The following is a 27,622-nucleotide window of genomic DNA, read 5'->3' as shown; positions in this document are numbered from 1 at the left end:
TGTTATAAGATTTGGGACTATTTAGTTGAAGGGGAAAAGTTGAGTGATAGAGGTGAACAATTATGCATGGTGTGAAGTAAGCAGATATGGAGAAGTTTTTCCTCCCTCTCTCATAATATAGGAAAGCCAAATGTTTGGAAGTTCAGGACGGACAAAATGAAGTACTTCTTCACACCACAAACATAAACTAAAGAATTCACAGGCTGTGGTGATGGCCACCAATTTGGATGGCTTAGCAGTTCGAAAGCACCCCCCGGGTGCAAGTAGATAAATAGGGACCGCTTACCAGCGGGAAGGTAAACGGCGTTCCGTGTGCTGCGCTGGCTCGCCAGATGCAGCTTGTCACGCTGGCCACGTGACCCGGAAGTGTCTGCGGACAGCGCTGGCTCCCGGCCTATAGAGTGAGATGAGCGCACAACCCTAGAGTCTGGCAAGACTGGCCCATACGGGCAGGGGTACCTTTACCTTTTAAAAGGGATTAAACAAATCCCTGGAGGATAAGGTTATCAATAGTTACTAGTCATTGTGACTATATTACCTCCAGAGGCAATATGCTAGAAATCACACGAGTGCTGCTGTTCTCTTGCAGAAAGATGCACTAGAGAGGCCTTTGGCCTGATTCAGCAGGGCTCTTCTTCTGTTCTCTCATAACCTGAATTCTAACGCATTAAACTCCACAGAGGTAGAGAGAAGTGCTGACTGATAATTCACTGCAATCCAGCCGGACCATGTTGGCTGCCTTGGCAGAAAGGTGGTGGTATAAAAACGCAATTATTTGATTAATGATGTTCCTTTTCTTTCTCTATTTAGGGTTGACAGAAGAAACACACAGGCACACACCCCACCCCAGAATGGAGTTTCTAAAACGAGAAATGCCAAGCCTCGGGCCTGCCAAAAACCTGATACTGTCTGACTTGGAAACTCTTCCTTCTATTTCAGATCATGTAGCTGTCTTAATGTGGAGGAAAAGACGTTCTGCACAAGCTCAGAGTCCCTGCCTTCTTCATGAGACCAATTCCCGGATCTAAGCCCTGGCGATACCTGGCTTGGCTCAAGCCAAGAAGCCTCCTCACACTAGGCCACACAGATTTTCCACCCGTTTTGTAGCGTTCACCACAGGAAATGTTTCCATGCCATGTTTGCTGAGGCCATGGGTGAGGGAGCAGGGAGGTGGGGAGAAAAAGAAGGGGGCAGTGTATATCAAGTGCTCCCCTCCCCACCGCCCAATCTGGGAGCAGCTCCAGCCATATCTAAACTGGGGGAGTTGTTGGTAACCGGAGCAGCCAGCTGCAGCGTGAATGGTGAGTCACGGAAGCCTGGGCCGGGGCCAGGATTTATTCCAGGGTCAGATTCTCAAGGAACATCCTGTGGCGTGGAGCAGGCAAGAGGAGCTGGTCTGTCCCGCCTACTCACCCTCATCCTTCCACAACGCTTAATTTCTAAAGTAAGGGGTGCAGCTGAAATGTGTCTTTGTGGCAGACACGTTTGCCCCTGATCCCACGACATGCACCGGAATTGGCTGCAATCACCCCAAGGTTTGAGAGAAGACATACTGCACATGCTTAAAGGCACTCTTTCCTCAAACCTGCACTCCCAACACAGAGCTCCTCTCTCTGAAATTTTAACAACAACGATACTAGGAGGTCTAAATGTGGGGGGGGGCTCCTAGATAAGAGTGCCCCCTTTTTCCTCAATGGAAGCTTAGCTTGCCTCTCACTTGATCTGTTACCATGGTTAGGGGGCTTGGGAATGTGGAAGCAATGGACACTTCTGCCAGTTGACTGTGGGAAAAGGACATGGACAACCATCTCTGATCTCTGAATCAGGAAGAGGAAATTAATACCAGCTGCTTCTCCACAAGTCCCAACTGCTCTCTCAGAGATGGGAACAGAAGTCAGGCTTCCTGGATCCCGCAGCTTCTGTTCCAGTTTCACTAAGGGCCACAGCCACCATCATTACAGCTGCTCATCAGACCCAAGAGGCCCAATTCCAATCCCATCAAATCAAAGAAATCGGGCAGCAACCAATTTTGGGAACGCTTGGAGGGCCAGTGGAAATGGAGCAGAGAACTTGAAAAGGAAAACCCACAGAACGTCTGGGAATGAATGAAAAGATACAAACCCAACATTTGGGATAAGAAGAATCACAGTGCTACTTACAGGTGTAGGTGCACTATATCAGCATGTATGGATGCGGGTGGTGCTGTGGTCTAAACCACAGAGCCTTGGGCTTGCCAACCAGAAGCTTGGTGGTTCGAATCCCCGCAACGGGGTGAGCTCCCGTTGTTCAGTCCCTGCTCCTGCCAACCTAGCAGTTCGAAAGCACATCAAAGTGCAAGTAGATAAATAGGAGGTACCACTCCGGCGGGAAGGTAAACAGCGTTTCCGTGCACTGCTCTGGTTCGCCAGAAGCGGCTTAGTCATGCTGGCCACATGACCCGGAAGCTGTCTGCAGACAAACGCCAGCTCCCTTGGCCAGTAAAGCGATCTGAGCGCCGCAACCCCTGAGTTGTCCGCAACTGGACTTAGCGGTCAGGGGTCCCTTTTACCAGCATATATAACACTCTTAAAAAAATAAAAATCCACACCTCTCTCTGGGAGTTATTTAATACTATCATTTAATACCAACCAAATGTTTATCTGTTAGAGTCTGAGCATAACAATAGAATTAAGGTGGGACTCCCCCCAAATAAGTCACTGGTGCCAGAATTAGTCTGTCTTCCCCACACATTGTTACCTTTGGAGGGGAGCAACCCCATCAAGAGTCAACACCCAAGGAGAAGAGCATCCAGAATAAGATTCTACTTAAGTTCCACTTTGGTGCAATGGATAAGAGTGCTGGATTAGGATCCGAGGGACCAGGGTTCAAATCCTGACTTGGCCACAAAGCTCACCAAATGAGCTTGAGCAAGTCTATGTCTCTCTGCCTAATCTACCTCACAGGACTGTTGGAAGGATAAAGTTGGGAGAGAGAAGAACCATGTACACCTCGCTGAACTTCCTGGGCAGAAGACATGAGAAGACTCCCTGGAGCCAAGTATAGGATCACAATTCACACAGACACAGAACCTTTACATTCATATATAATATGGATATACAACTGTGCATCTTGCTCTGTTCCACACAAAAATAAGCCCAGTGTTCAAATTGTATTATTTCAGAGGATTCTCCATGAGGCAAGCTTCACAGAAACAAAGGTAGCTGCTTTATACCGTGCCAGATCATTTGTCCACCAAGCTCACTAAGTGCCAGTGGCTCTCCAGGGTTTTAGATGGATTCTCTCCAAAATGTACCTGGAGATGCAGGGGACTGATCCTGGGAACTTCTGCATGCAAAGCAGATGCCCTTTGCCACTGGGCCCAGATGCGGGGTTTTTTGCTGGAGCTTCCTTTGCAAGGGAGGAGTATCAGGTGTGCTGTGGGGTGCACTCTCATCCAGAGGGACCTTACAGGCCTGGACAGGACCCTACATGGACAGGGCACTGCACTGCTTCCAAGCACATGGCCCAGAACCTCTGCAACTTCCTGAGGTTCCACATGGCAGGCTGCAAGCCTTTAGAAGGGACTTCTAGACATAACGGTCAGCAAAGGAGTTATGTGTAAGAAGAGATGGTGCTTATCCTCCACCCACACTTGCAAGCATGGGTGTATCCAAGAGGGGGCAGGGGAGCAGCTGCCCTCCGCCTAAATCAAGTAAATAAATAAAAATACTTAACTGAAGTCCTGCCCCCCCAACATAAATCCTGGCTACGCCCATGCTCACAAGCAGAGAATCAATGGGGAAAGGATTCACTGAAATAAAAAAACCCACAGATACAACCAGTGCCATAACCAGTGCATTTGCGTACACACTATCTGGGAACCTCAATGGCGCCCCTCTGGAGGCTTTACCCGGGGCAAAAAACCCAGCTATGCCCCCCATAGCTATGCCTCTGCATAAGGATCAGCAAAGGAGCTATGTATAAGAAGAGATTGTGGTTATCTTCAGTACTGCACGAGACCCTTAACCTCAGGGTCACGTTGGGTAAAAGATTCCTGCATCGCATGGGGTTGGACTAGATGACATCTATGGTCACTTCCACCTCTACAGTCCCATGATTCTATACCTACACATACAAGATCAGCTTTAACTCTTAGAATGCCAGGGATACAGCTCCTGGCTCTACACCACCTCCATCCCCACTACAGCTCCTCAGGTCATAACCCTTTCATTTCCCCATCACCAATCTTAATGGCTTTCAAACCTAACCTAGACTTTCTGGGCAATGAAGTCCAGATGGAAACAGAGGCAGTAGCAAGCAGTGGGGAAGTAACAGCACCCAACAGCCAGCTCCTGAAGCACACCATAACCCCCCCCCCTTCTGCTCAGCAACTCCTGGAAGGCTGGCTTGGCATCTCCACATACCAAGTGCTTTGTAATCTGCGTCGCTCCTGTTTTTAAAACGTGTCCATGCACAGTGTGCTGTACACTCTCTCCAGCCTGCACACAGAGCATGGCACACCAAAAGGGTATCGGAGCCAATCCATTCACAGCCTGTTAGATGTGCATTCGCAGGCACAAAGGACAAACAAACACACATACACACCTTCCTCCTGCTCAGCTTTTTCTACACACATGCAAACAGCCTCCCCCCCACACATATAGTGTGTGTATCTCTCTTCTCCCTCACACACACACATACACTCTCTCACCCATGCACACACATCATCAGTGTGCACACAGCCTCCCACAAGCATGGTAGAACACAGAGACAGACCTATGTACACAGAGATGCACACACAGCTCCTAAAGAGATGCGTGAAGAGTTCTAATTCACAAATACCTCTGCAACTCTAAATACACTGTTTTGGTGCACACACAATCACAATCATGCACACACAGAAGCAGGGATGCTCTCTTCTGCATGATGTATGCATATTCATATATGCTAAAAATAACACTTGTGTACAGAAACAAGGACCAGAAGCCACAGAATGCACAAACACCCTTCACTTTTTCTCTCACCTCCATCCCCACCAACCCCCAATTTGGCAGCTAAGACATAGGACCACCCATTTTCCAAACGTTCCTGATTCTTGCCAGAAACTTTTCCCAGCACCTCCCCACCCACCCCCACCTCACTCCATCTTCCTGTGAGCACCCATCAACTCTGGCCACAAGGGAGTGGCACCTCTAAGATGAGCTTGGCAAACGCACAGACATTGTGTTGTGCCATTCCTTGCTTGAAAGCAAAGAAACTGGAAGCAAAAAGTGGAAGGCTGGTATAAAGGGGGGGGGGTGATGTCAACGAGAGACACCACGAGGGGAAAGTCATCCCTCAGAGCCTGGGCAGAGGGATGAACCGCAGAGATGCCCAGCATAGAAAGCAAATGCCCTTTAGTGCCAGGGGCTAGCAGGAGATGAAGATGCCCCAGCCACAGGGGCCTGAGAGTGGCTCCAAAGAGATGGCAGCAGCCAGGACCACCAGGTGAGGCTGCCCAGCAGGGAGGAAGGACAACGCCCATGCCCTGCTGCTTGATGCTGATGCCCACTTCAGGAAGCAGCGCTGGGTTATCCGGCAGGTGGCACCCACCCAGGGGGTGGGCAGGGGAGAGCGGGCTCGCATTCTGCAGGCGGAAGGGCAGAATCAGGGCCCTGACCGTGCCAGAGAAAGTGGACGGGGGAGAGGGAGAGGGAGGGGAGCAGCGTCGCTGCCAGGACCACCCGCCCCACCCCACTCACCTCGCGCCCGGGAGGGGCAGCAGCTGCACTTGGCCAGGACTTTGCGGAACAAGTGGGGGCAGGCGCAGCCTTGCTGGCTCCCGCCCCTCATGGTGCCGCCCGGCCGCGCTGGGCTCTGTCACCCGCTGTGCCAGCCATGGAGCAGGGGCAGCGCGGCGGCGGCGGGCCGGGCGGGGAAGGGGGCCCGCGGGAGGGGGCGACTCCCGCCACCGCAGCCCTGCGCTCAGTGACAGAACAACAGGGCTGGGCTGGAACTGCCCAGGGCGGGGAGGAGCCTCTGCAGCTTCTCTCCCGCCGCCGCCACCCCCAGCATCTCTGCCTCCCTCCTTCTGTCTTCGCCGAGATCTCCAGAGCTTCCCAGAGCCAGACCGCCGCCGCCGCCGCCGCCTCCACCCCCCGCCCGCGGAGCCATTGCAGCAGTGGAGCCTGCAGCGGGCACGGCGGGCGAGCGGGGGGCGGCAGAGCTCTCTGCGTCCCCCGCCACCCTGGAGGCGAGCGAAGGGTAAGGACGAGCGGGAGGCGGGGGGCAGAGATGGGAGAGGAAGACTCCGTGGGCGCAGCGCCGGGGTCAGGAGCTGGCAGCCACGATCGTGCCCGCGTGGGGGAGAGAGGAGAGAAGGAACAGATCAGAAGCGGGGTTCCGCACGTACAAGGGAAAAGGGGGGGGGGCGACTATTCAGAAAGCACAAAGTTAGGGAATGCCCAGGAATGGGCAACAAACAACTCCTGCCTTTCGGCTGCGGGGGTTCAGCCCCGTTGCATTTTGTTTCCGCGTGCAGACGGGGACACACACACACACACACACACACAGAATCTGGGTTCCATAAATAGGTGTGGGAAGAGCCAGGCAGACCTACTCCCACCCCCAGGATCTATCCCATATTGAGGTGGCCTCCTTGCGCAGCTATTTCCTGTCCCCAGTGCGCAAGGGTGGGTGATTGGGTGCTGGGTAGGAGCTCAGGGCTGCTTGCAAATGTTCCACGTTTCCTACGCAGAAAGCAATTCCACGCAGGAAAACAGAATGCATGTGGAAACAGTCACATGACAATCACACACACACACACACACACATTCGTTTTGTGATGTGCACAAATCAGGAGTGCTGCGTTTATGAGCCCCAGGTTCAAGTGAAGCAGATACATGTGGCGATTGGCCAAGTCAGGGTGGTGGTTAAGACTGTTAACTAAGACTGGGAAAATCCAGCTTCAAATCCTTGCTTAAGCAGGAAGCATGTCACTAACTCTTAACCTACCTTGCAGGCTTGTTGTGAAGTTAAAATGACAGTGTGTGTGTATGCCACAATGTGGCACAAAAGTGCTTGGTGAGTGTCTGAAATGTTGGCTGCGTTATAAAGCAGTCCCAGTCCAGTGCAGGGTCTGTTAATTCTTCTTTTCATTATATGAAGACACAGAACCTCATTCATCTTTGGCCACCATGTCCATGCTTTCACACAGAGGGGTGTGTGAGAGCTCATTCCCTGCCACATGCACTGAACCACCCTCCCCTAACAACATGTATGGGGAACAGAATTCTACTTCCCTCATTACCAAGGATGGACTCCAAATCCCATCAGCCCTAGCTAACTTAGTCAAGAGTCAAGGATGATGGGAGCCATAGTCCATCTACATCTGAAGTCCACCAGTTCCCTCTCCCTGCCTTAGAGAGTTTAGCTGAAGCATATAGCCCTTATATTGCTTGAGTATTCACCTGAAGACATTTCCTAGCTTCTTAGAATCAGCACAATGCAATGGCTAGTGTTGGCCTTGAGAGAATGGGGTGCCCAGAGGCTAAATCTCTTCCCAGGGGCACTTTGAACCTGCCCAACTCAATTTCACATTTGTTGGGCTGGTTTACACAAGCAGTCAAATGAGGAAATAGGTCTGGACAGAACCTTTCCCCCCTTGTGCATTTTACTTGCAGGGATAAAATTCCTTAGATAAGGAAGCCTTCAGAAAGGACATCCTTCACCTGCAATTTGATGTGGTACAATCTACTCTACCAACTCAGCATGCCAGGGCCCTTTTCTGTCACAGTAAATCCAAAAATATTGGGGGAGACAAGGACAGGCTTCTTGTGAGCATTGCTTTCAGGCACAGCTCAAAGCCTGGCTCTTTGGTTTTAAGATCTCAGGAACGGTTGCTTCTTACTGCTATCGATACTGGCGAAAGGCAAGACAACCAGAGCAGCCACTGACCTCAGCTGCAACTATGAACTTGTGCTTGAACTTGCTTTCCTCTCCTTCCTCCCATTCTTTTTTCCTTGTGTGTCATGCCTTTTTAGACTGTGAGCCTGTTGGCATTCTCAGTACTGATTTTTGTTAGCTGCTCTGAGAGCCTTTTTGGCAATGGGGTGGGGTATAGATGCAGTTAAATAAATTATAATTCTGGATATAAGCACCCTGACAGTCTTAGGTACTTGCCTCACCTTGTAGCCACATTTGCAAGGTTTATATTTGCAGTAGCAGCAACAAAAAATAGTGCAAAAGATTAATTTCCAATATAAACATCCAGAAAAGAATTAAAGGCAATTCACTATCAATAGACAAGTTTACAATTGTCAACAATATTTTTTGATAAATGATACAAAGGAGAGTAAGAGCAAACAGAAAGGGGAACCAGAGAGCAAAACAGTTTTCTAATGTTCATATGCCCTTAAGATTAACACAGTATATGGCAGGTGATTTATATAAATATAATACATATAGCCATACACCATCCTGAGGTTTTATATGCTAATGATTCGTGAATAAACTCCAATTCTCAAAGAGCTTATTATATGCTCATCAGTCGTCACTCCTCAAGCCTTCTATATGTTAGTAATGCTATGTCCCTGATCATAAACTTATTTTGGTTTTGTATTACATAAGCTGCCATGGTTTCTTGGAAGGTGCTAAGAATGATCTGTTCAGAAGCTTTATTCATCTCCCTCCTTCCCCTTCCAAACTACAATTCCCAGGAGGAAATGAATGTTAAATTAATTGGGTGGATGTTAAATTAATTAGGGAAAGGAGGGAGGCAAGGGAGAGGACCAGGCTGCAGCCAGAATGCCACTGGAACAGGAGAATGGCTGAATGTTTGCAGATCTGGATCTCTCACACACGGTAAGATCTGATGGCAAATCAGCTTAGACAGAGGGCAGCTTTCCCCAACCTGCTGCTTGCCAAATGTTGTTGGACTCCAACTCCCATCAGCCCCAGTCAGCATAGCAATGGTCAGGGATGATAGGAACTGTAGTCCAGCAACAACTGGGGAAGAGTAGATAAAAAGAGCACAGAAGAGTGGCAGAAACAAGAAGCAGAGCAGCAGTGTGTGTGTGGATGGTACATCTGCTGTGGAGGCAGGGCAGGAAGGAGAGTGGCAATCTTTCATGGACATATGTCAAGACACTTTTCTTCTAAAATGCCCACCGGGTTAGCATTGGTAAATGGGGAAAACAGAGTCCAATCAGTTTGTAGCAATACTAAGCTGGGGGTGCAGGAGAATATCCTTGGGGAAAGGGACTGAGCCACACACATGCCATCACACCCTTATGCTGTGCAGACACTCCTGTTTAATCTGTGTCCAGCATGCTCCCACTGAGCCGTGAACTCATGGCGTTAGACCCAATCCACATCTATCCTGTAGTTTCTTGAAAAATACTGCATTTTTATATGTTTTCCCCTCTACCACAAACCGTCTTTGATCTGATTTGAAAACATAAGCCATATGAAGATATCCACACCCCTTCTCAACCCTCTGGTGTGGACAGACAGGGGACATCCAACCACACAGATGTGTAGGCAGACCTGCAAATGAGATTTGAAACATTGGGAGGGGGTGGAAACAACCCTGCCATGTACTAATACTAATATTAACAATTATTTGTTTGCTGCCCATCTGACTGGGTTGGGATCATCCTCTGATCATCCTATGATCACTATTGCTCAAGTGGATTAGAATATCTCAGCTTTGCCCTTTTAATTAGCTGGCTATTCTACTTCCCACTTGACAAAAACCTTCTGAAGGGGTGAGAAAAAGCCGCAGATAATGGATTCACTGGAAATACAGCAGGCGGCAGCTTTGCTATCCCAAAGCGATGGCCACCTGCTTGGATAGCTTCAAAAGAGGGAGGTGGTTAAGGCTATCAATGGCTACTAGCCATGCTGGCTGTGAACTACCTTCAGTTTCTGTGGCATCCTGCCTCTGAATGCCAGAGGGCTGTTGCAGTCATGTCCTGCTTGCAGACTTCCCATAGAGACATCTGGTTGGCCACTGTGAGAACAGGATGTTAAGGCCAGCAGGGCTACTCTTGTTCTTGTTTAGGCCACAGAAATGGTCAATTAAGGTTGCTTCTGGATGAGAAACAGAGCCACCAGCCCAGCTCTTGGCAGAACAAAACATTCCTCCCCAAGACCCTAATACAGAGTTGGAGGCCACCAGCCCTCTTCCAGATCCAGGTTGTTGGAGTCTGGCTTACTTCATACAACAGTGAATGGGTAGCCAATGTGATACCTTCCAGATGTGGTTGGACTCCGAACCCCATCATCCCTGACCATCAGCTGTGCTAGCTGGGGGTTCATGTGCAGGGCACATGGATTACAAGAACTTCCTTCCCTGCCCCCCCTCCCCTGGCACCCTAGATGTGAGGAGAAACTTGTTAATAGCAGTAAGACTTGGCATTTACTGGAGAACCAAGGAAGGCAAAACACTCATGTTCCCACCTCTCTGACTGCCAAGCAGATGGAACAGGCAGGGTGCCTGCCTCCACCTCCACCCACTTTGGGGAAGGTCCGTAACCAAGTGGGTGGAGCATCTGCTCTGCATGCAACGGTTCCAGGTTACACCCCTGGCATCTCAAGGTGGGCCTGGGGGAGAGACCCCTTTCTGAGATCATAGAGCCACTGTCAGTCAGTGCAGATAATACTGAGCTGGGAGGGTGTGGGGAGGAAGAGGACGGGGGGGGGGGGATCCTGTTGCACAAGCAGACCTTGCTCCCAGAGTGCATAACCCACATAGTGCTGCACTGAATTTCACCCATAGCCTATGGCTCAGCAGAAGGCAGCTTCCTATTTTCATCTCTGCACATAAGACATCACTAAAGAGATGTAAATGGGTCTGGAGTATTCCTAGCTTGTTTTCCCTTCCTGCCTGTTGTTCATGGAAACCATCCTGCAAGCTGCTAGTTATTCTAAGAACAAATATTCCACAGCCAGCTGAAGCTTTCGCTCCTTCTCCCCATTCCTTCTTGAACTGACTCTTGCAGCTGCTCTCTTGCTTGGTCTTCCTGCCTTTTCCATCAATCCTTTTGCTTCTGTTTTTAATTATTCCACTCGCCTAATTTGTTCTGCTCGTTGCTATGATCAAGTTACTCTTTCCTGAATTTGTCTCCCTCTTTCTATCTTCATTCCCTTGTTCCCACTGGCTGAGCTATCCCCCCCAGCCGGCCAAAAAATATATATTTTTCTATGCCCCTTCTCCATCCTTTGGAAGTCTTGGGCCCCATAAAGGCAGAATCAAATCCCCGATTCCTTGACTGCACACTGTCTCCCTTGCTGCTTGCCACCATTAGAACATCCTCTCCCCTTCTGGCATGTGTCTGGTTCCTTCCACTGTACAAAATCCCATTAAAAAAATAAATGGTTTCTTCCCTTCATCTTCCTCTAAACTTGCCCTTTTCCCAACATCCCCCTCATACAAGATGTTTTACTCAGAATGTAATCCTGAGGGCAGAGCCTGCTGTGTCTTTTTACTTTGTTTTATGTGTGCTGCTTGGTTTATAGAGGTCCCATAGAAAGGACAACAGCAACAACTTCTTGACGGCAATAGACCTTGAATGCCAACTCCTTTATATTGCTTACCCGCTTCATCCACACAATTGCCCCCACAAGGTGGTTCACTAATTTTGCCATTCTAGACAAGTCAGTGTTCATGAAATGTTGTTTTGCAAGAGTACACAGCAGACACGAGACCCCAGTCTGGATCACACCCCGGTGAGGGATAAGTAGGCTTTGGTTCCTTGCCTGCCCCCACTGCAGTCCTCATCCAGATCGGCTCTCACTCCTATGATTTACTCTAAACAAACAAACAAACAAACAAACAAACAAACAAACAAACAAACAAACAAACTTCCACTCGAATTCTACTTGCATGTATTGTGCTGTGTCTCTTGGACCAAGGTTGAAGGACAGAGACTTGCTCCTCATGCATCCGTGGTTCACAGGGTATGGGAATTCATTTGATTGTGCTTAAGAGCCTCTTAAGACCCCCATCTTGATCAACAAATGGACTGGCCAACAGATAAAACTGAGCCACTAACTAGTTGGGTGGAGCTCAACCTGTTCTGGATGGGGTTACACTCCACTTCTGTCACTTGAGGAAAGTGGCCTTGGTGGCATGGAGTGCCTTCCATCAGCCTCCTCTGATGGCCCAGCTATGACCCTATCTGGAAAGGGATAACTTCACCTCGGTTGTCTATGCTCTGTAACTTTTAGGTTAGAGTAACTCTATATCTGGTGACCCCACAGCAGTAATGGGAAGCCTGTGGATATTCAGATGCTATTGAACTACAACTCCCATAAGCTCCAGGCAGCATGGCCAATAGTCAAGGAGGAGGGAGTCCAGCAACATTAGGAGGGTCACAGTTTCCCCCCATCCCTACAATAAGGGCTCACCCACTTATCAGGAAGAACAACTCACTTGCACTTCCATGCTGCCCATTTCACTGCCACCAGTTCCTCTCCGTCCCCATTTCCTCTTCCCAGTTCCATGTTGTTGATTTGTTCTTTCCACAGTCTCAAGTGGTACACAGCATGTAAAAGATGCATAAAAATCCTCCCCGATATATCATCTCAATTAGCCTTCAGTCAATAGGAAAGCAACAATAACACAATGGCAACGCATGACACACAACAAGCCCCTTGCCAATATGATGGTGTTTGCTACATTTTCAGGAGTACCAACCATTTCAGGCAACACAGCACAGCATAGCAGATGACCCAGGAGGGGGATTTGGATTGCCAGGATGATCAGTTACCTTTACTGAGACAGTTTTGGCCCAGGGGCAGCCTGCAGCCAACTTCTATGATTATTTTTCTTATTCATACTTCCATTACGACTGGTCACTTGGGACAAGCTGACAAAACATGTATTTATGCCACAGCATGGAAACAGTGTAGCTTTTAGGCTATGAAGACACAAATGTGGGGAAATCCCTTGAAGACAATCTCCAAAATGATGCTCTGAGAGTCGGATGAATGCACTGCAATATCATTCATACATGATTTAGGGTACAACTAGACCACAGGGCAATTAGCAGAGATGAGGGTTTTTGTAAACTAGGGAAATAAATATTAAATCTTCCTTTCTGCACAGATCTCCCACTGTCATGTTTTGTTTGGACCATAGTGGCAAACTACATATATGTATACCTGTCTATAACAGCCCATCAGTTTTGCTTTGAACTTAAAAGCAACCTGGGGAGGCAGATGCTTTGAATGGATGCTTTGCTGGCCATTTCCAACTGAAAGATATCCCCTACCTCCACCACTTATTGCCTGGCAGTATTCCAAATGTCGGTTTGCAAAGACATAGGAAGATGCCTTGTGCAGAATCAAAGCCATTTGCCCATCTAGCTCAGAAATCTGCACCAGAGTTGGAGGGGCTGTGGCCCTCCAAATACTGTTAGTCCACAACTCCCACCATCCTTGAGCTGGGAGTTCAGCAACAACCAGAGAGCCACAGGTTCCCCATCCCTGCTTCACACTGGCTGGTAGCAGCTCTTCCAGGTTTCAGACAGGAGCTTACCCTACCTGAAAAGATCAGGAATTAATTCTATGACCTTCTGGGTGCAAAGCAGGTCCCCTACCATAACCATGAGCCTGGAGCCTTTTTTGGGAAAAGGACCTTTGGGGAAATAACTGCTCTGGAAAAAGCAGCCAGGGGGAAAGTTATCACCCAGCTTGTGCTTCTTAGCTTCAAACTGCCCTCCCCAGAGCTGCTTTTCTCCAACAGAAAGAGCTGCTTGCATGTATCTATTTATTTCAAGCATTTTTACCTCACCCTTCAGACCAAAAACAAACAAACAATAAATAGCAGCTTATTTAGCATTCATTCATTCATTCGGTTTATACCCCACCCTTCCTGCCAGTTAGGCTCAAGGTTTGCAGATCAACGAGGCCCAAGGTTTGCAAAACACAGGAAAGGTCCTGCTCTGGCTGAGAGGGTTCCTTCACACTTCCGCTTGCACCCTGCCTAGAAAACATGGGTCCAAGTGGTTTTCTGCTTGATCCTCTAAATGTCAAGGGAAGAACCACTCTTTCGTGAGTGGTTACCCCACCATCCTAGGACCAGCTTTAGATCTGGCATCCCACCAGAAAGAATCTGTTTGGGGGGTGCTGCAGTTCAGTGCCAATTCCCAGGTTCAAACCTCCAGGAAGGGCTGGGAATATTCCCTGTCTGGAACCCTGGAGAGCGACCGTCAGTCGCGGTGGACAATACTGGGCTAGATGGACCAGGCTGGAAGGGTCTGATTCCAGTGATGGAGACTGTGACACCATGCTTGCAAAAAGTCAGAGACCAGCACCTCCTTTTAAAGGAGCTCAGGCAGGGGGGCTAGAAAGAGCCTTGGGGAACCACTGCTATAGGCACAATAGACAGCGCTAGGCTAATGGCAATGAATGCACAGCTGCTATTAAGGCCCACTCATGGAGGAAGCTCCCCAGGGAAGCCTGGAGCAGCACACATGCTGTGCACCCGGGGGTGGGGCAAGCATCCCAGGGGCCAATGTCACCCCCCTCAGGGATGACACCCGGGGTGGGCCGCACCCACCGCACCCCCCTTCCTCCGCCAGTGCTGGTGGCTCTGGGATGAGGGAACATGCCTTGAGGCCCCTCCAGAGTGGTGGTCTTTCACAGGTGTATTCAGCAACGTGTCATTGATGTAATCACAGTGCATTAGTGGAAGGTGCGTCACTGGATGGTCCATGCACCACTCCGCTTTATTAGATGCTGTGTGATGCCTCCTCAGTGCTACCATGTTATTGCTGTCTGGAGGGGCACTTTTGCACCACAGCACAACCCAAGCACGGTGGAAAGAAAGAAAGAAACCGCAGAAGCATTTGCGCCTTGAAACCTTACAGGATTTCAGCAGCAAGCTACGGGACACACATTTATTGGAAAGGAAGGCTTAGGTCCGTCCCAGTAAACTGTATTGAACGCACAATAAACGGGGGCTTGGAGCACGGTAAGATAAGGTTACCAGACGTCCCCGTTTCCCAGGGACGGTCCCCGGATTTACAAATCAGTCCCCATACAAAATCCATTAAAGTTGAAAGGTGTCCCCGGATTCATTGACAAAAATCTGGCAACCTTATGGTAAGAGAAAAGGAAATGGCCAAGCTGTCTCCTTCCCTCAGCAGCCCTGGAAAGGCTGGGGAGCCAGCTTAACACGGGACAAAGCATATTCATGAGACAATGATGCTCACCTCCTTCTGTGGCTTGGGCTTCAGGGGCCGCATGCTGTACTTCCACAGGCTGCTGTTCCCTGTCGTCCTTGGAGGATGCCTCAGCGCTGCTGCTGGCCTGGGGCTGCATCTCAGCTCCCTCCTTTTGGGAGCAGATGTCTGGCAGCTGCAATTAAGCACAGGCCGGGAGGGGGAAAACAGTTCAGGTTTTTAGGGGTGGATGCGTGCAAGCTGTTTGTTATGGGGAGGATCAGCCTAGGTCCTGGGATATAGATCACAAGCTGGAGAGCAGCCACTAATGGGCATATTTTAGATGCAGGCAATTAGCATCGTCTGCAGATCATTTTCATTAGCACAGAGGATGCCAGAGCTACAGTTGGCAGACATATTGCACTCATCACACCATATTCTTATTCAAGTTGTTTGTTGTTTCCCACAAATGAGAAAAATCTGAGAGCCTGGGGAAGGGGAGGGGAGAAACTTACACAGCTTTAGACATAATGGCAGCTGAAAAATATGACGGTCTCATTTCTTTTCTACTTCTTATTTTGTGGCCAACTCATTTTCAAGCATCTTCAGCTGTGAGGACTAGAATCTTACATTTAAGAGAATCAGAGCAGACAAGGAAGCTGGGATTCTCAGAGCCTTGCAAAAGGAGGCGTCCAGTCCATATTTTACATTATGCAGATGGTCCCAATTGGGATGAGAGTGGGGAAGGGGAGCTGAGAAAGAGGTCTTGCCCCACAGAGATTAAGAATGAACTCTCTTTTCCCACTGAATGAGAGAGGCCTATCAGTAGCTATTAACTTGAAAGTTAAAAGGCACACCCAAGTTTTGAGAAAATATACTTCTGAATACCAAATGTTGACGATAAACAACAAGGGCACGCCATTACCTTCAACTCCTGCTTTTGGGTGTCCTGGACGCATTCATCTGGCCACTTTAGGAAGCACTGTTGAACTGGAACCTAGCTGGCCTGGTCCATCTGGTCTGGCATTCTGACACCCCAAGGGCCAACCAGAAGCCCACAAGCAGGACCTGAGGGCAACAGCACTCTCCTGCCTGTAGTCTCTAGCAACTGGTAGGGGGAGGCAGATGTCCTCTGAAGCCTGGAGGCACAGGAGCCAACTCCTACAAACAGAGGTCTCCCCAATAAAATAGTTGAGTGGGTCTCTCCTCAAAGGTGATGGGCATTACCATTCAAATGGTGTGTGTGTGTGTGTGTGTGTGTGTGTGTGTGTGTGTGCCGTGTCTTGTGCTATATTATATGGGGCAGGGCTTACCTGCCCTCCCTCCCCATCTTTTATTCAAGTTGGCACTCCTGCCTGGAGGTAATATATACCGTAGCTACAATGACCAGCATCCATTGATAGCCTTATCTTACAGGCAAAATGGACTTTTGGCATGACTGGGTAGTTTGTAATCGCAGATCTGAGGCTTCCGTGTTTTATAATGCTCTTTGGAGTGAGAGAAGGAAGTCAGAGCCCTAGAGTAGGTTTTTGACTAAGCAACTGGAAGATGGTGTGTAGATACTGGGAAGATACAAGAGGTTTTTACAGGTAGATAAGAGGAGAGCAGAAACAAGAGGGTAAAAGGAGAGCAAATAGATTTCAGCCAAAAATATTTTATTATATTTTTCATTAAACAGTGAGCAGGATAAAAACTGAATCTATAAAAGGCTTAGAAGAATGGAAAGGTCTTTGCCTGGTGCCAAAAGGACAGCAAAGTAAGCACCAGTGGACCTCTCTGGAGTGTTAATTTCACAACTGAGGTGCCATCACTAAGAAGGCCCTGCCTGGCAGCCACCTAACTCGCCTCAAATATGTGTGGAAACCTCAAGTGAAAGCAGTGCAAACATGAGAGGAATGGCTCCAATTTGTTGGACTCCAACTCCCATCGGACCCAGCCAGTGTGGTCAGTAGTCAGGGATGCTGGGAATTGTAGTCCAAGACAACTGAAAGGCCACATCCCTAAGCTGCAGCTAACATCCATCAACAGTTGCATCACCTATGAATTCATGACAATCTAAGCCAGCAGCCATCACACCTTGTGGCAGAGAGTTCCAATAAGTTAAATGTGCATGGTGGGCGGGGGGGGGGGGGGAGGAATAGTTTATTCTGTCTGTCCTGCAGTCTATTGCTAATCACTTGACTCTGTGGTACCCCTTTCACTGTTGTGGCCTCTTTCTTGGGATTTGACATCTCCTTCAAACACCTCCAGATTAGAATGACCAGATCCGAAGGAGGACAGGACTCCTCTATCTTTTAGAGGTGTGGAGAAAAAGTATCCCAGGAGATACAGTTTCTCTCAGCACTGTGGCATAACAAGTTAGTATGCTTGCACACCTGTTAAAAGTTACAGAAGCTCCTTTGTTTCTTGCCACCCTACTCCATGTAGCCTGAGCTGGCCCTACCATTAGGCAGAGTGGATGTGAGCACCTCAGGCGGAAGATGCTGGAGAGGCATCAGGGTTCTGGCATGTGAGTAAGCCTATATAAAGCAACCGTGCCCTTAGAGAAGCATGTGCTCCACCCCATGTTCCATGCTGAAGGGTCACTGTCCCATCCAGCAAAACTCAGGTGCTAGAAGACACCCACCTGCATCATCACATCAGGCTTGCAAATAGCCCCTCCCCACAATCTGGTTATCCACAGTGAGTAAAAGTTCTCCTATAGGTGACTACCTGGGGGAGAAAGTTGACTTCTTTTCTCTTTCTGGCCAGCAAAACGCTACAGATTCCATGGTGATAAACTCTGGGGATGGGCCAGTGTGTGTTCATCTGCGACAGCAAGGATTTTCAAAAGTGCACCTGGAAGACGTGGCTGTGCAAATAGGCTAGGAAAGATTTCTGTGAGCTAGTAAAGTGCTACCATGCAAGATGCAGTCCACTAAGGGGGGTGGCCTTCAGTAACTCAGTGGATTTCAAGGATGTTCTCCCCCACCTGTTGATACAGAAAGGGCCTTTGGGCAGGTGTCCTCAGCTGTTGGCTTGGCTTACTGGCCAGACATAATCTGTAATTGCTGCTCCTTCCCCTGAACATTGCAGTATGTGGAGAATGTAAGAACAGGAGAGGTCCCTCTCAGTCCCTGGAGAAGACCCCTGGACCAGCAGTTTCTTACCTATTCAAACTGCATCACAAATGAGAAGCCAGAGCTATCACCTTGGCCAACTGGAAAGCACTTTTCTCTTTCAGAATTTACTGTACTTCCTTTCTTCCTCTCTCTCCCTGGTCACATCCACACCATGCACTGAAATCACGATTATATCACTTCAACAGTAATGGGGAGTCCTGAGAACCACAGGGGGCACTGTTTTGTTTCGAAGGGCGTTGACCTCTCACTCTCTAACAAACTACAATCTCCAGGATTCTCCAGGATGGCTAGAGTGGTATAATGGTGCTTCGAAAGTATTACATAGATGTGATCTCTTGCTCGACATCTGCACGCCATGGGCTACTGTCATTAATGTGAATCAGAAAGTGAAAGAGAGTCAATTTGAAACTGAGAATACATTTTAGTCAATGAAGAAACAATGTCTCAATGACAGGCATGGGTTTTCCCCCCTTTAAAAAGCCTCATTAATAAAAATGGGTCAAGATGCCCATGAAGTGTGATCTACCAAGAAACTGGAGTACCCCAGTGACACCGCCCCCCCAACATCTAAAGGGCTCTCCAGCCAGTATAACGCCAAAACCCCCACTATAGACAGTTCAGAACAGGGGAGGCCGGTCCCTCAGGGCAAAGGGGGCAGTGCCCCAACAACCTCAGTCTGCCCTCAGCTAAGCCGCCACCTGCCTGCCTTCCTCCTTGCAACCAGGAGGGCCCTTTCCTGACATCTTCCTTCTCCTTAGTCTCTGCATTGCCCTTGTAGAACTCAGCAGGGAGGACAATGGGGTCAAAACAAGAATGGGTTGGCACTGCTTGCCATTGGCTCTGGCCCCACTTAACTGCTGGGCTCCCAACCTTCCAGCCCAACAAGCGCCATCCACCACTGATTCAGAAAAACCCTACAAAAACCCCACTGTACTGCACAAAACCCACAGGGGCCACAGAACACTGTCCTCTGCTGTGAAAAGCCCTCCCAGTAACTTACCAGCCTCGTCCAATGCAGCCCATTTAGTTATGCAAAGACTGGAGATTTCCAAAGAGAATATATATATTTTTAAGCCCAGCCTTCCAAGCTTTACTTTTCCACTCGAGCTGTGCTTGCCCCACCCTGCAGCACTGCTCCACCCCACACCCCACAAGCTGACTTTTCCATCCCAGACTGAGGATATCAGCGCTGGGGGTGGGGGAGGCACAGCTCCAGCCTGGAGCAAAAGATCAGAACAGAAATCCCCAGAGAGAACATTGCCACATCACAGGGGCCAGTAAGAATCATTAAATAACAGGGGGGGGGGGGAATGGGAAAACTCACCCCAATGCCTAGGGATCTCAGCTTAGTCAGAAGCAAGGAGAACAGAAGGCAGAGAGAGGCTCTCGCTCCCTCGTCCTCAGGGCTGGAGGTGCCTGGAGGATTGAGAAAGGGCCCTAGGCAGGCAGGATTGGGAAACCTTTGATCTGGGGCCAACGGCAGACTTTCAAAACAAGCAAACAAACAGAAGTGTCTATCTGCAGCACAAGGCACCCTGACATGCCTCAGCCAAGGGATCAGTAGAGAATGTTCCTTTGGGGATGTCTGTGTGCTAGGTGCTGTACAAAAGGCCAGATGCAACATATTAGTTTCAGTCTCTTCCACACTGGGTCTGGTGCGGAGCAAAGGGTTTCTGACAGGACCAGCCTGCTTTGCTGGGGAGCTGTTTTCCATCCCTGCCACCCCCCCACCTTTCCTCAAATGCACAGTCAAAGCATGGCAGCAGAACCGCCTCTCAAGCACGGCACTCCTTCCTGGGCAGACGGCAACCAACAACAGAGCTGGCCCACAAACAACTCCTGCCTCTCCCGCCTCTCCCAAACATCCTCCGCTCTGCAGTCAGGTCTGCCCCTTTCCTTGCCTCGCTGCCTTGGCCAAGTCTTCTTTCCCCCTTACCCACTGTTGGCTGGGTAGCGCCAGCGATGTCAGGATATCCCCCATTGCCCCCAGCATCTGGTCCGTGCGCCCCCCTGCCCGTGGTGGGGTTTTCATGATGCAGCGGGTCCCGCTCACCTTCTCCCACCGCCCTTGGCTTCAGAGCCAGAGGCATGGAAGGGAGACAGAGACTGGGAGGAGACTGGGCACCCTGCCTGTGTGCTGGTGCTGGGACAGCCAAGTAAAGACCAGTTCCCAGCCAGCCCGCTTCCAGCTACCATAACTTCCCTGCTACAATCTGCTGCTTTCCAGCCGCACCCCTCCCTGCCTGGACTCTAAGTCCTTTATCTCTTTAACATCATCCTTATTTACACTGGGAAGATCCAGCCTCCTAGATAGCAATGGATTAGGGACAGGGAGGGGCAGAGAGGACACTATGGACAAAGCCTGACTGCACAGCCATGGCTGGAAGCTCAGTCTATATATGGGAAAAAATCGATAGCGCTGTGGTAGAGGAAGGAGCAGCAGAAGGGGCAAACCAGCTAGCCCTAGGAAACTACAGGACTCTCACACAGGGACTGGCTTAAATAAAACACAGAGGAAGCTTAGTTAACTATAAACCCTGACATTTTGGATCCCCTCCAAACCTTTTCTGGGTCTTGTAACCGTTTTGTGCAAAACACTGGCACAGGTTTGAAGTGAATCAGACAATTGTTGCTTTCTGGGTGTTAACTACAAAACCCTGGTTTGAAGTATCAATTACTCAGTTTGGGAAGCCCCAGAAAACATGGGGCTCACCCTACAAAAACCTACAATCTGAATACAAAACCCTACGAAGGGTTTGGAAGGGATCCCAAATTTGGGGGTTTGTATTTAATGAAGCTTATTGGGGGTCGCAGCAGAGGTGGGAGGAAAAAGAAGGTGGTAAAACCAGGCATTTAATGATTCAGCCCAGGTTGCACTGAGACCCATGCACTCAGCATTGTCTTGCTGCTTCTCAGTCCTGTCGTTGGACACAAGGGGCATGTGTCCAGGAGAACAGGTGGCCACGTAGCTGGTTGCCACATGCAGCTGAGCAATCATTCTTTTACAACAAGCCTGGAGAACTTGAGGCCCCCCTGAAGATGCTGGGCTACAGCTCCATCATGCCTGATCACTGGCTGAGGCTGTTAGGAGTAGGGGCCTCACAATGTCTGCTGGGCCACAGGTTCCTCTCCCCTGTTGTATAGCCCAGAAAGGAAAGCGAGCCATTGTAGTCCGCCATGACTTCCTCCACCAAATAGCACTGCAGTTGGGCCCCAGACAGCCATTTAAACCCCCTCTGCCAGAATCAATGGAAGAGCAATTTCGCAGCAGCCCAACAAATTGCTGGATCCACTACCTACAAACCAAACTGGATTGCAGGAGTCTAGACCAAGAGTCTCCTCTTCTCTTTCTTCTAGATCAGGCCAATCCGACAGCTTCAGGGTGGCCATCGCACAGAACAAGAAGGGATTGGCAAAGAAGATGTGGTGCACTATTGAGCAGCCTGAGATGTGCTTCAGGGGGTGGGAAGCATCTGTTTTCTCCACCCGCATCCAGAATACCACCTTATGCTATGTATTACATCACCTCTTGGATGCATGACACCCAAAAGGGCCAGCTATGTTCAGGGGGCATTTATTGCATCATCAGAATAGCGACAGCCAAGATTACGTAGGTCACTTTGTTCCCTGTTGCTCTTTTTAATCTATGTGCATGTTTACTCAGGAGTAAATCCAACAGGGGCTAATGGGGCTTGGTCCAAGTAAGTATGCATAGAACTTCAGCTCAGTGTTACATTCAGAGAGAAGGAATATTTAGGCTGTGTACACACCATATATTTAAAACACGTCCCACTGCCCACCAAGAATTCTGGGAACCGCAGTTTACCCCTTCACAGAGCTACAATTCCCAGCACCCAAACAAACTACAGTTCCCAGCATTGTTTGTGGGGCACGTGCTTTAAATGTATGACCTATATGCCACATCCCCACCCCACCCTGTTCCCTAGCATTATCATATCGGGGCCACTATGCCTTCTTTGCTGATGTCCTTTAAAGGGTTTTAATAATGGCAATGATTGCCTCTTGTGGTCTTTTCTCATTTTGGGAGTTTGCCCTACCTCCCCACCTCCTCAGGGCGCCCTCACCGCTGTGCAAAGTCACCCAAAGTTCTCTTTTCTATACTCTCTAAGGCGCAGCTTCTGCAACTGCCCTGCCTCTTTGCATCTGCAATGCAATTACGGTACTGCTTCCTTCCTCTGTTGCCCACTATAGCCCTGCAAATACGGTAATGAGGCTCCCCCGCCATTCCCCCCTCCCTTGCGGGATGTTCATTTCCTGTAGTTTTTCATTCCCACTTTCCAGAGAGACAAAACACATTTCTGGAGCCAAAATGCAGAGCATGAGCCATGAGTGGGGGGGGGGGAGCCTGGAGGGATGGGAGCAGCAGTACCCTCTCCCACTCCCTTGCCACGCAGCCACTAAGTCCTGACCCCACCCCAGCCAGCCATGCAAGGCTCTCTGGGCAGCCTCTCTCCCCTGCCCAGCTCGGGTCCTGCCTTAAGGCTCCCATTCCAGTTCTGAACCCCCAAGCCTGCCTCTTGTGCTAAATACACAAAGACTGCCCCCCTTCCCCCCCTTCAGTAACCAGCTCTTCTCCCTGTAACAACAGCACTTGCTGACAACAACAGTCGCTTCCCAGGATTAGCCATCCAGCAGGGCTGATGCCCACAATCATCAGGCTTGCCTTTGCAGCCACCAGCACGTGGGGGGATTCTTAATTTGATTGATTGATTGATTGATTAATTAATTATTATTATTATTTCTATACCACCCTTCATTTGAAGATCAGAGGGCGGTTTACAATTTGATATATACCATAATAACACAAAAACAGCACCCCTCTCTCACATATTCTTATTTACGTCCTGGGCTTGCCGATCAGAAGATTGGTGGTTCGAATCCCTGCAATGGGGTGAGCTTCTGTTGCTCAGTCCCAGCTCCTGCCAACCTAGCAGTTCAAAAGCACACAGTGCAAGTAGATAAATAGGTACTGCTCCAGCGGGAAGGTAAACGGCGTTTCCTTGCGCTGCTATGGTTCGCCAGAAGCGGCTTAGTCATGCTGGCCACATGACCCGGAAGCTGTATGCCGGCTCCCTCAGCCAATAAAGCGAGATGTGCACCGCAACCCCAGAGTCGGCCACGACTGTGGCGGAAATGACTGGCAGAATCCGAGACCAGGGTGAAGAGTCGGTGGAAGAAGATTGGAAGAAATTTAAAGACTACTTACAGAAAAATTGTAAAATTAATGAATGTTAGAATGATATTCAGTGGTTCTAGCAGCAATGTCATAAAGGTGTATGAAAAAATGGCTGGTTAATAGGTGAGAATTTAAAGCTATAATATATTAAGTTAAAGGACTAAGACAAAAACAAAGAGGGAAAGGAATTGCTGAATTAACCAATTGAACCGGAATACAAAAAAGGGAGGTGAGAGGAGGTCAGGAAAGCAAGGAAATGAAATGTAAGATACGAAAGGATAAATTTGTTTCTAAGTGTTCTTTCTATATATTTTTTATATATACTTTGCATTTTGTATGTTTTTTCTCTTTTTTATTTTTTTCCCTATATTTTTCATTGTCTTTTATGTAATTTTATGTTTTTGAAATCTCAATAAATATCATTAAAAAAAAAAAAAAACAGAGTCGGCCACGACTGGACCTAATGGTCAGGGGTCCCTTTACCTTTACCTTACCCTAAGGCCAGGCTGGTAAACCTGTAGCCCTCCAGAAGTTGCTAGACTACAATTCCCATCATCCCTGACCATTGTCAGGGCATCTGGGAGTTGCAGTCCTACAAGATTTAGAAGGCCACACACCGCTATTCCCCACCTTTTCTGATCCAGTACAGTATTTTATGCCAGCTTTCTCCAGCCAAGTGCCCTTGAGATGTTGTGGACATACAGGATCTCAGTTATGGTAAGTGTGCTGCCGCAGGAGACATTTTACAGCAGCATCCTTTGCAAGGATCCTGCTTCCTAAGTAAGGGATCCTTTAAAATTCTCCAGAGCTGCAACGCAGCACCAGCTTCAGCAGTGGCCATGTTCCAACTTTGGGGAAATTACAAATGCAGATAGCTTGCCCTGCAGAAGGAACAGCTATCTATGCAGTGTCAGATTTCAGGCAGAGGATTGGCGAGGCCAGATTACTGCCTCTGTGCAAGAGCCTGATTGAGCTGCAGGAAAAGGGTATGGGAGGTGCATCACATGCACAGCTCCCTGGTGTCTTTTCACCCCAATGCATATCCTGCTTCTCCACAGGTAACTGCCCCATCTCATTTTCCTTCTAAGCAGGGTGTACCACCACCCAGCAACTTTATTCTGAATATGCCACCCTAAAGAGCTGAGATTGAGAGCACCTTCTAAGGCAGGAGTGGGCTGCATTCAGCCTTACGGGATCACTCTAACAGCTAAGGCATAAGTAACCTGCATTAAAGTGATCTAAAAGGTAAAGGTAAAGGGACCCCTGACCATTAGGTCCAGTTGTGACCAACTCTGGGGTTGCGGTGTTCATCTCGCTCTATAGGCCAAGGGAGCTGGCGTTTGTCTGCAGACAGCTTCCAGGTCATGTGTCCAGCATGACTAAGCCGCTTCTGGCAAACCAGAGCAGCGCACGGAAACACCGTTTACCTTCCCGCCAGAGTGGTTCCTATTTATCTACTTGCACTTTGACATGCTTTCAAACTGCTAGGTTGGCAGGAGCTGGGACTGAGCAATGGGAGCTCACCCCGTCGCGGGGATTCGAACTGCCAACCTTCTGATCGGCAAGTCCTATCAGCCTGTGTCCCTTATTAAAGTGATCTACTAATACATTAAATATATTGAAATACCAGGTTCAGGTCTACATAATTGAGCAAAGTTGAGTAGCCATTGAGATCCTTCTCCTTCATAATTATGTCTGAGCCTCTTTCAGAGCCATCCAAATTGGTCCTTTCTGTTCTGGGATGACTACAATATAAATCTACTGATCTCTCCCCTCTCCTGCGCAAGGTCCCTTGTGTCTGTCCTCTTTGCATACCTGGTGTTAAACCAGTTGAGTTTGCTTCTGCAGAGTGCATCTCACATAACATCTTTTTCTACTACGTTTTATCAAGTTATTGTTATTTACTGTTTGTAAGCTGCTTTGGGATTCATTTGAATGAAAAGCAGCACAGAAATATAATCAATCAATCATTACTAGGAGCACAGGAAGATGCCTTATAATCATCTCTGGGGCACCTAGTTGAGTAGTCTGGTCACTGAAGGCTTCCTCTTGTCCTGTGCCCAGAAAAAACAGGTCCGAGAGATTTTCTGCTTGTTTTGTGCTTCCTAGGCAGAGGCCGAAGCAATTTTCCAATGGCTTGCTGCGTTTAGAGCAATAAATCTTAGGATGCCCTTTCTGAGCATGTGTAGAGTGCTTTTGCTTGGCCACTGAGTAACCACTGCCAACTCTTCCAAGCCAGAGGTGTGGAGGTGGTTTTCAAGAATGTAATTAATGGTGGAGTTTTTGTGCTTTTCTTTGGAAGAATCCTCTACTCTGTATTTTCCCAAACCCATAAACAGTTCTGAATCCTGAAATGTTCTGAACAATTAGACATTTGCAGCAGTGGCTTTACCGTCTAAATATATTAAAGCAACAACTGCAAATGCACTCTCCTAAGACCACTTAACTGAAACTCCAGATTATAAGAAATGTCTTGAGAAAGAACATGTATTTCACCCTCCTCCAGGCGTGAAAACTGTGGATAATATCTCAAAAGGGAGATGGAGTTCACATCTATGCTGGAATATCACATTTCCACAAGGAAGCTGTCTTCGGACTAGGGTTGCAAAATGGGGGGGGGGGGGGCTATTATGGTCACGCTCGGCGCCCTCTAATATTCCACCACATGACATTCGAGGGAGGGGGGAAAGCTTCTGCCTCTAAGGTACTGAATTTCTTTTTTCCTACCGACTGAAAGGCCCGGCCCTTACTTTCAAGTCAGCTGGGAGCTGCCTTACTCGGAATGCAGTCTGCACGTGCTCTGGAGCGCCCTCGCTTCTTGATTACCTGTCTACCTGGAGCTGAGCTGGAAAGGTTCAAGAGGCCTCCCCCGCCAACTCAAACGGAACTCTGGCCGGCTCAAACAGGAGCCGAGAGCCTTCGCGCAGGATGCCCGGAGACGTCCTTGCGCCCCTCGGCGGGCGGCCTGCGGGGGTGGGAGGCGCTGCCCGCCGCTTGGCTCCCTGCGCGCCCCGGCCGCGTCCCGGTCCCCCGGAGGCGCCGCGGCCAGCCAGCTCCGCCGCCGGTCGGTGCGCGTCTCCAGACGGGACGGGGCTGCAGCGCAGCTGAGCTGACGGGCCTCTCAAGTTCCGCCTCAAAACGGGGCGGTGAGACCCCGGGGGCCGGAAAGCGGCGCCTCTTCCCGACGGCGGCTCAGGCTTTCGTAGCCCAGGCGAGGAGAAAACCTGCAGCAACAGTACCAGTGAAACCTATACAGGTCGCACACATCCATCATATGAGCCAACATCCCGGATGTAAGAGAGGTTGCCAGGTTTGTTATGGTTATGATGATGATTTTATTTATCTATATCCCGCCTTTTTCCCTGACAGAGACTCAAAGGAGCTTACAGACAACAATTAAGAACAGCTAAAAACATAGGGGGAAAACAACAACTCAAAAACAGTTAAGACATTGATTAAAACTATGTAAATGTGTATGATCTATTAAAGCTAAACCAATAATTACCACAAGCATCAGCCCTTTCATTAAGAGCAGTTGGTCCCCCAAAGCCTGTTGGAACAAGAAAGTCTTCAAGGGCCAGTGGAAGGGCAGGAGGGAGCCAGTCTAGCTTCTCCAGGGAGGGAGTTCCAACATCTGGGAGCAGCCACCGAGAAGGCCCTCTCCTGTTCTCCTACCAAGGGTGCCAGTGAGGGTGGTGGGACGGAGAGAAGGGCCTCCTGCGAAGGTCTCAAAACCTGGGCAGGTTCATATGAGGGAATACAGTCTTTCAGATAGCTTGGACCTAAGGACTTTATAAAGCCTAACCATAACTTTGAATTGCGCCAGGAAATACACCAGTAGCAGTTGAGCTGTTGCAATAAGTCGTAGGCTCCCTTAATGTTCAAACTTTGACACGTCATGTCAGCTTTACAACAACCCAGTAAGGTTGGAGCGGATGGGGCTGAGAAGGTGGTTTGCTTAAGGCCAGCAAGTGAGTTTATGTCCAAGGGAGGATTCAAACCAGGGACTTTCTGATTCATTGCTCATAGCCTTTTAGCCACAAAGTTAATTCAGCTCCTGTGCTCTCGAACTCTGTGCTGTGACACATTAGTGTGTCAGCTGCAGTGTGCAGGTGTGTCGTGCAAACAATCCCTGCCCTCCTCCTGGGGCTAGAAAGGGGTTAGTTTAACCTCCC

The 27,622-nt window shown here is 49.1% G+C and overlaps 1 protein-coding gene across 5 annotated transcripts in view; it reads right to left on the bottom strand.

Moving 5' to 3' along the window:
- Positions 1-20,325, bottom strand: part of ARHGEF25 (Rho guanine nucleotide exchange factor 25) — a 76,417-nt gene extending 56,092 nt beyond the window's left edge. Inside the window, exons 1-2 of one of the 5 annotated variants that reach the window (XM_080995459.1) lie at positions 20,304-20,325; positions 15,180-15,324 (exon numbers count right to left, since the gene is read on the bottom strand). In XM_080995459.1, the coding sequence (XP_080851585.1) occupies positions 15,180-15,288 (109 nt within the window). In that variant the 5' untranslated portion in view covers positions 15,289-15,324; positions 20,304-20,325. Of the gene's footprint in view, positions 1-5,720; positions 6,052-15,179; positions 15,325-16,053; positions 17,195-19,250; positions 19,349-20,186 lie in introns of those variants that run through there. The other 4 variants (XM_080995456.1, XM_080995458.1, XM_080995457.1 and 1 more) reach the window with 4 other exon arrangements.
- Positions 20,326-27,622: the final 7,297 nt, after the last annotated feature.

Source organism: Podarcis pityusensis, assembly GCF_964106645.2.
Source record: "Podarcis pityusensis genome assembly, chromosome: 2".
Classification (NCBI taxonomy): domain Eukaryota; kingdom Metazoa; phylum Chordata; class Lepidosauria; order Squamata; family Lacertidae; genus Podarcis; species Podarcis pityusensis.
Note: the sequence above shows the minus strand (reverse complement) of the source record. Positions and strands in the feature narration are given on the sequence as shown.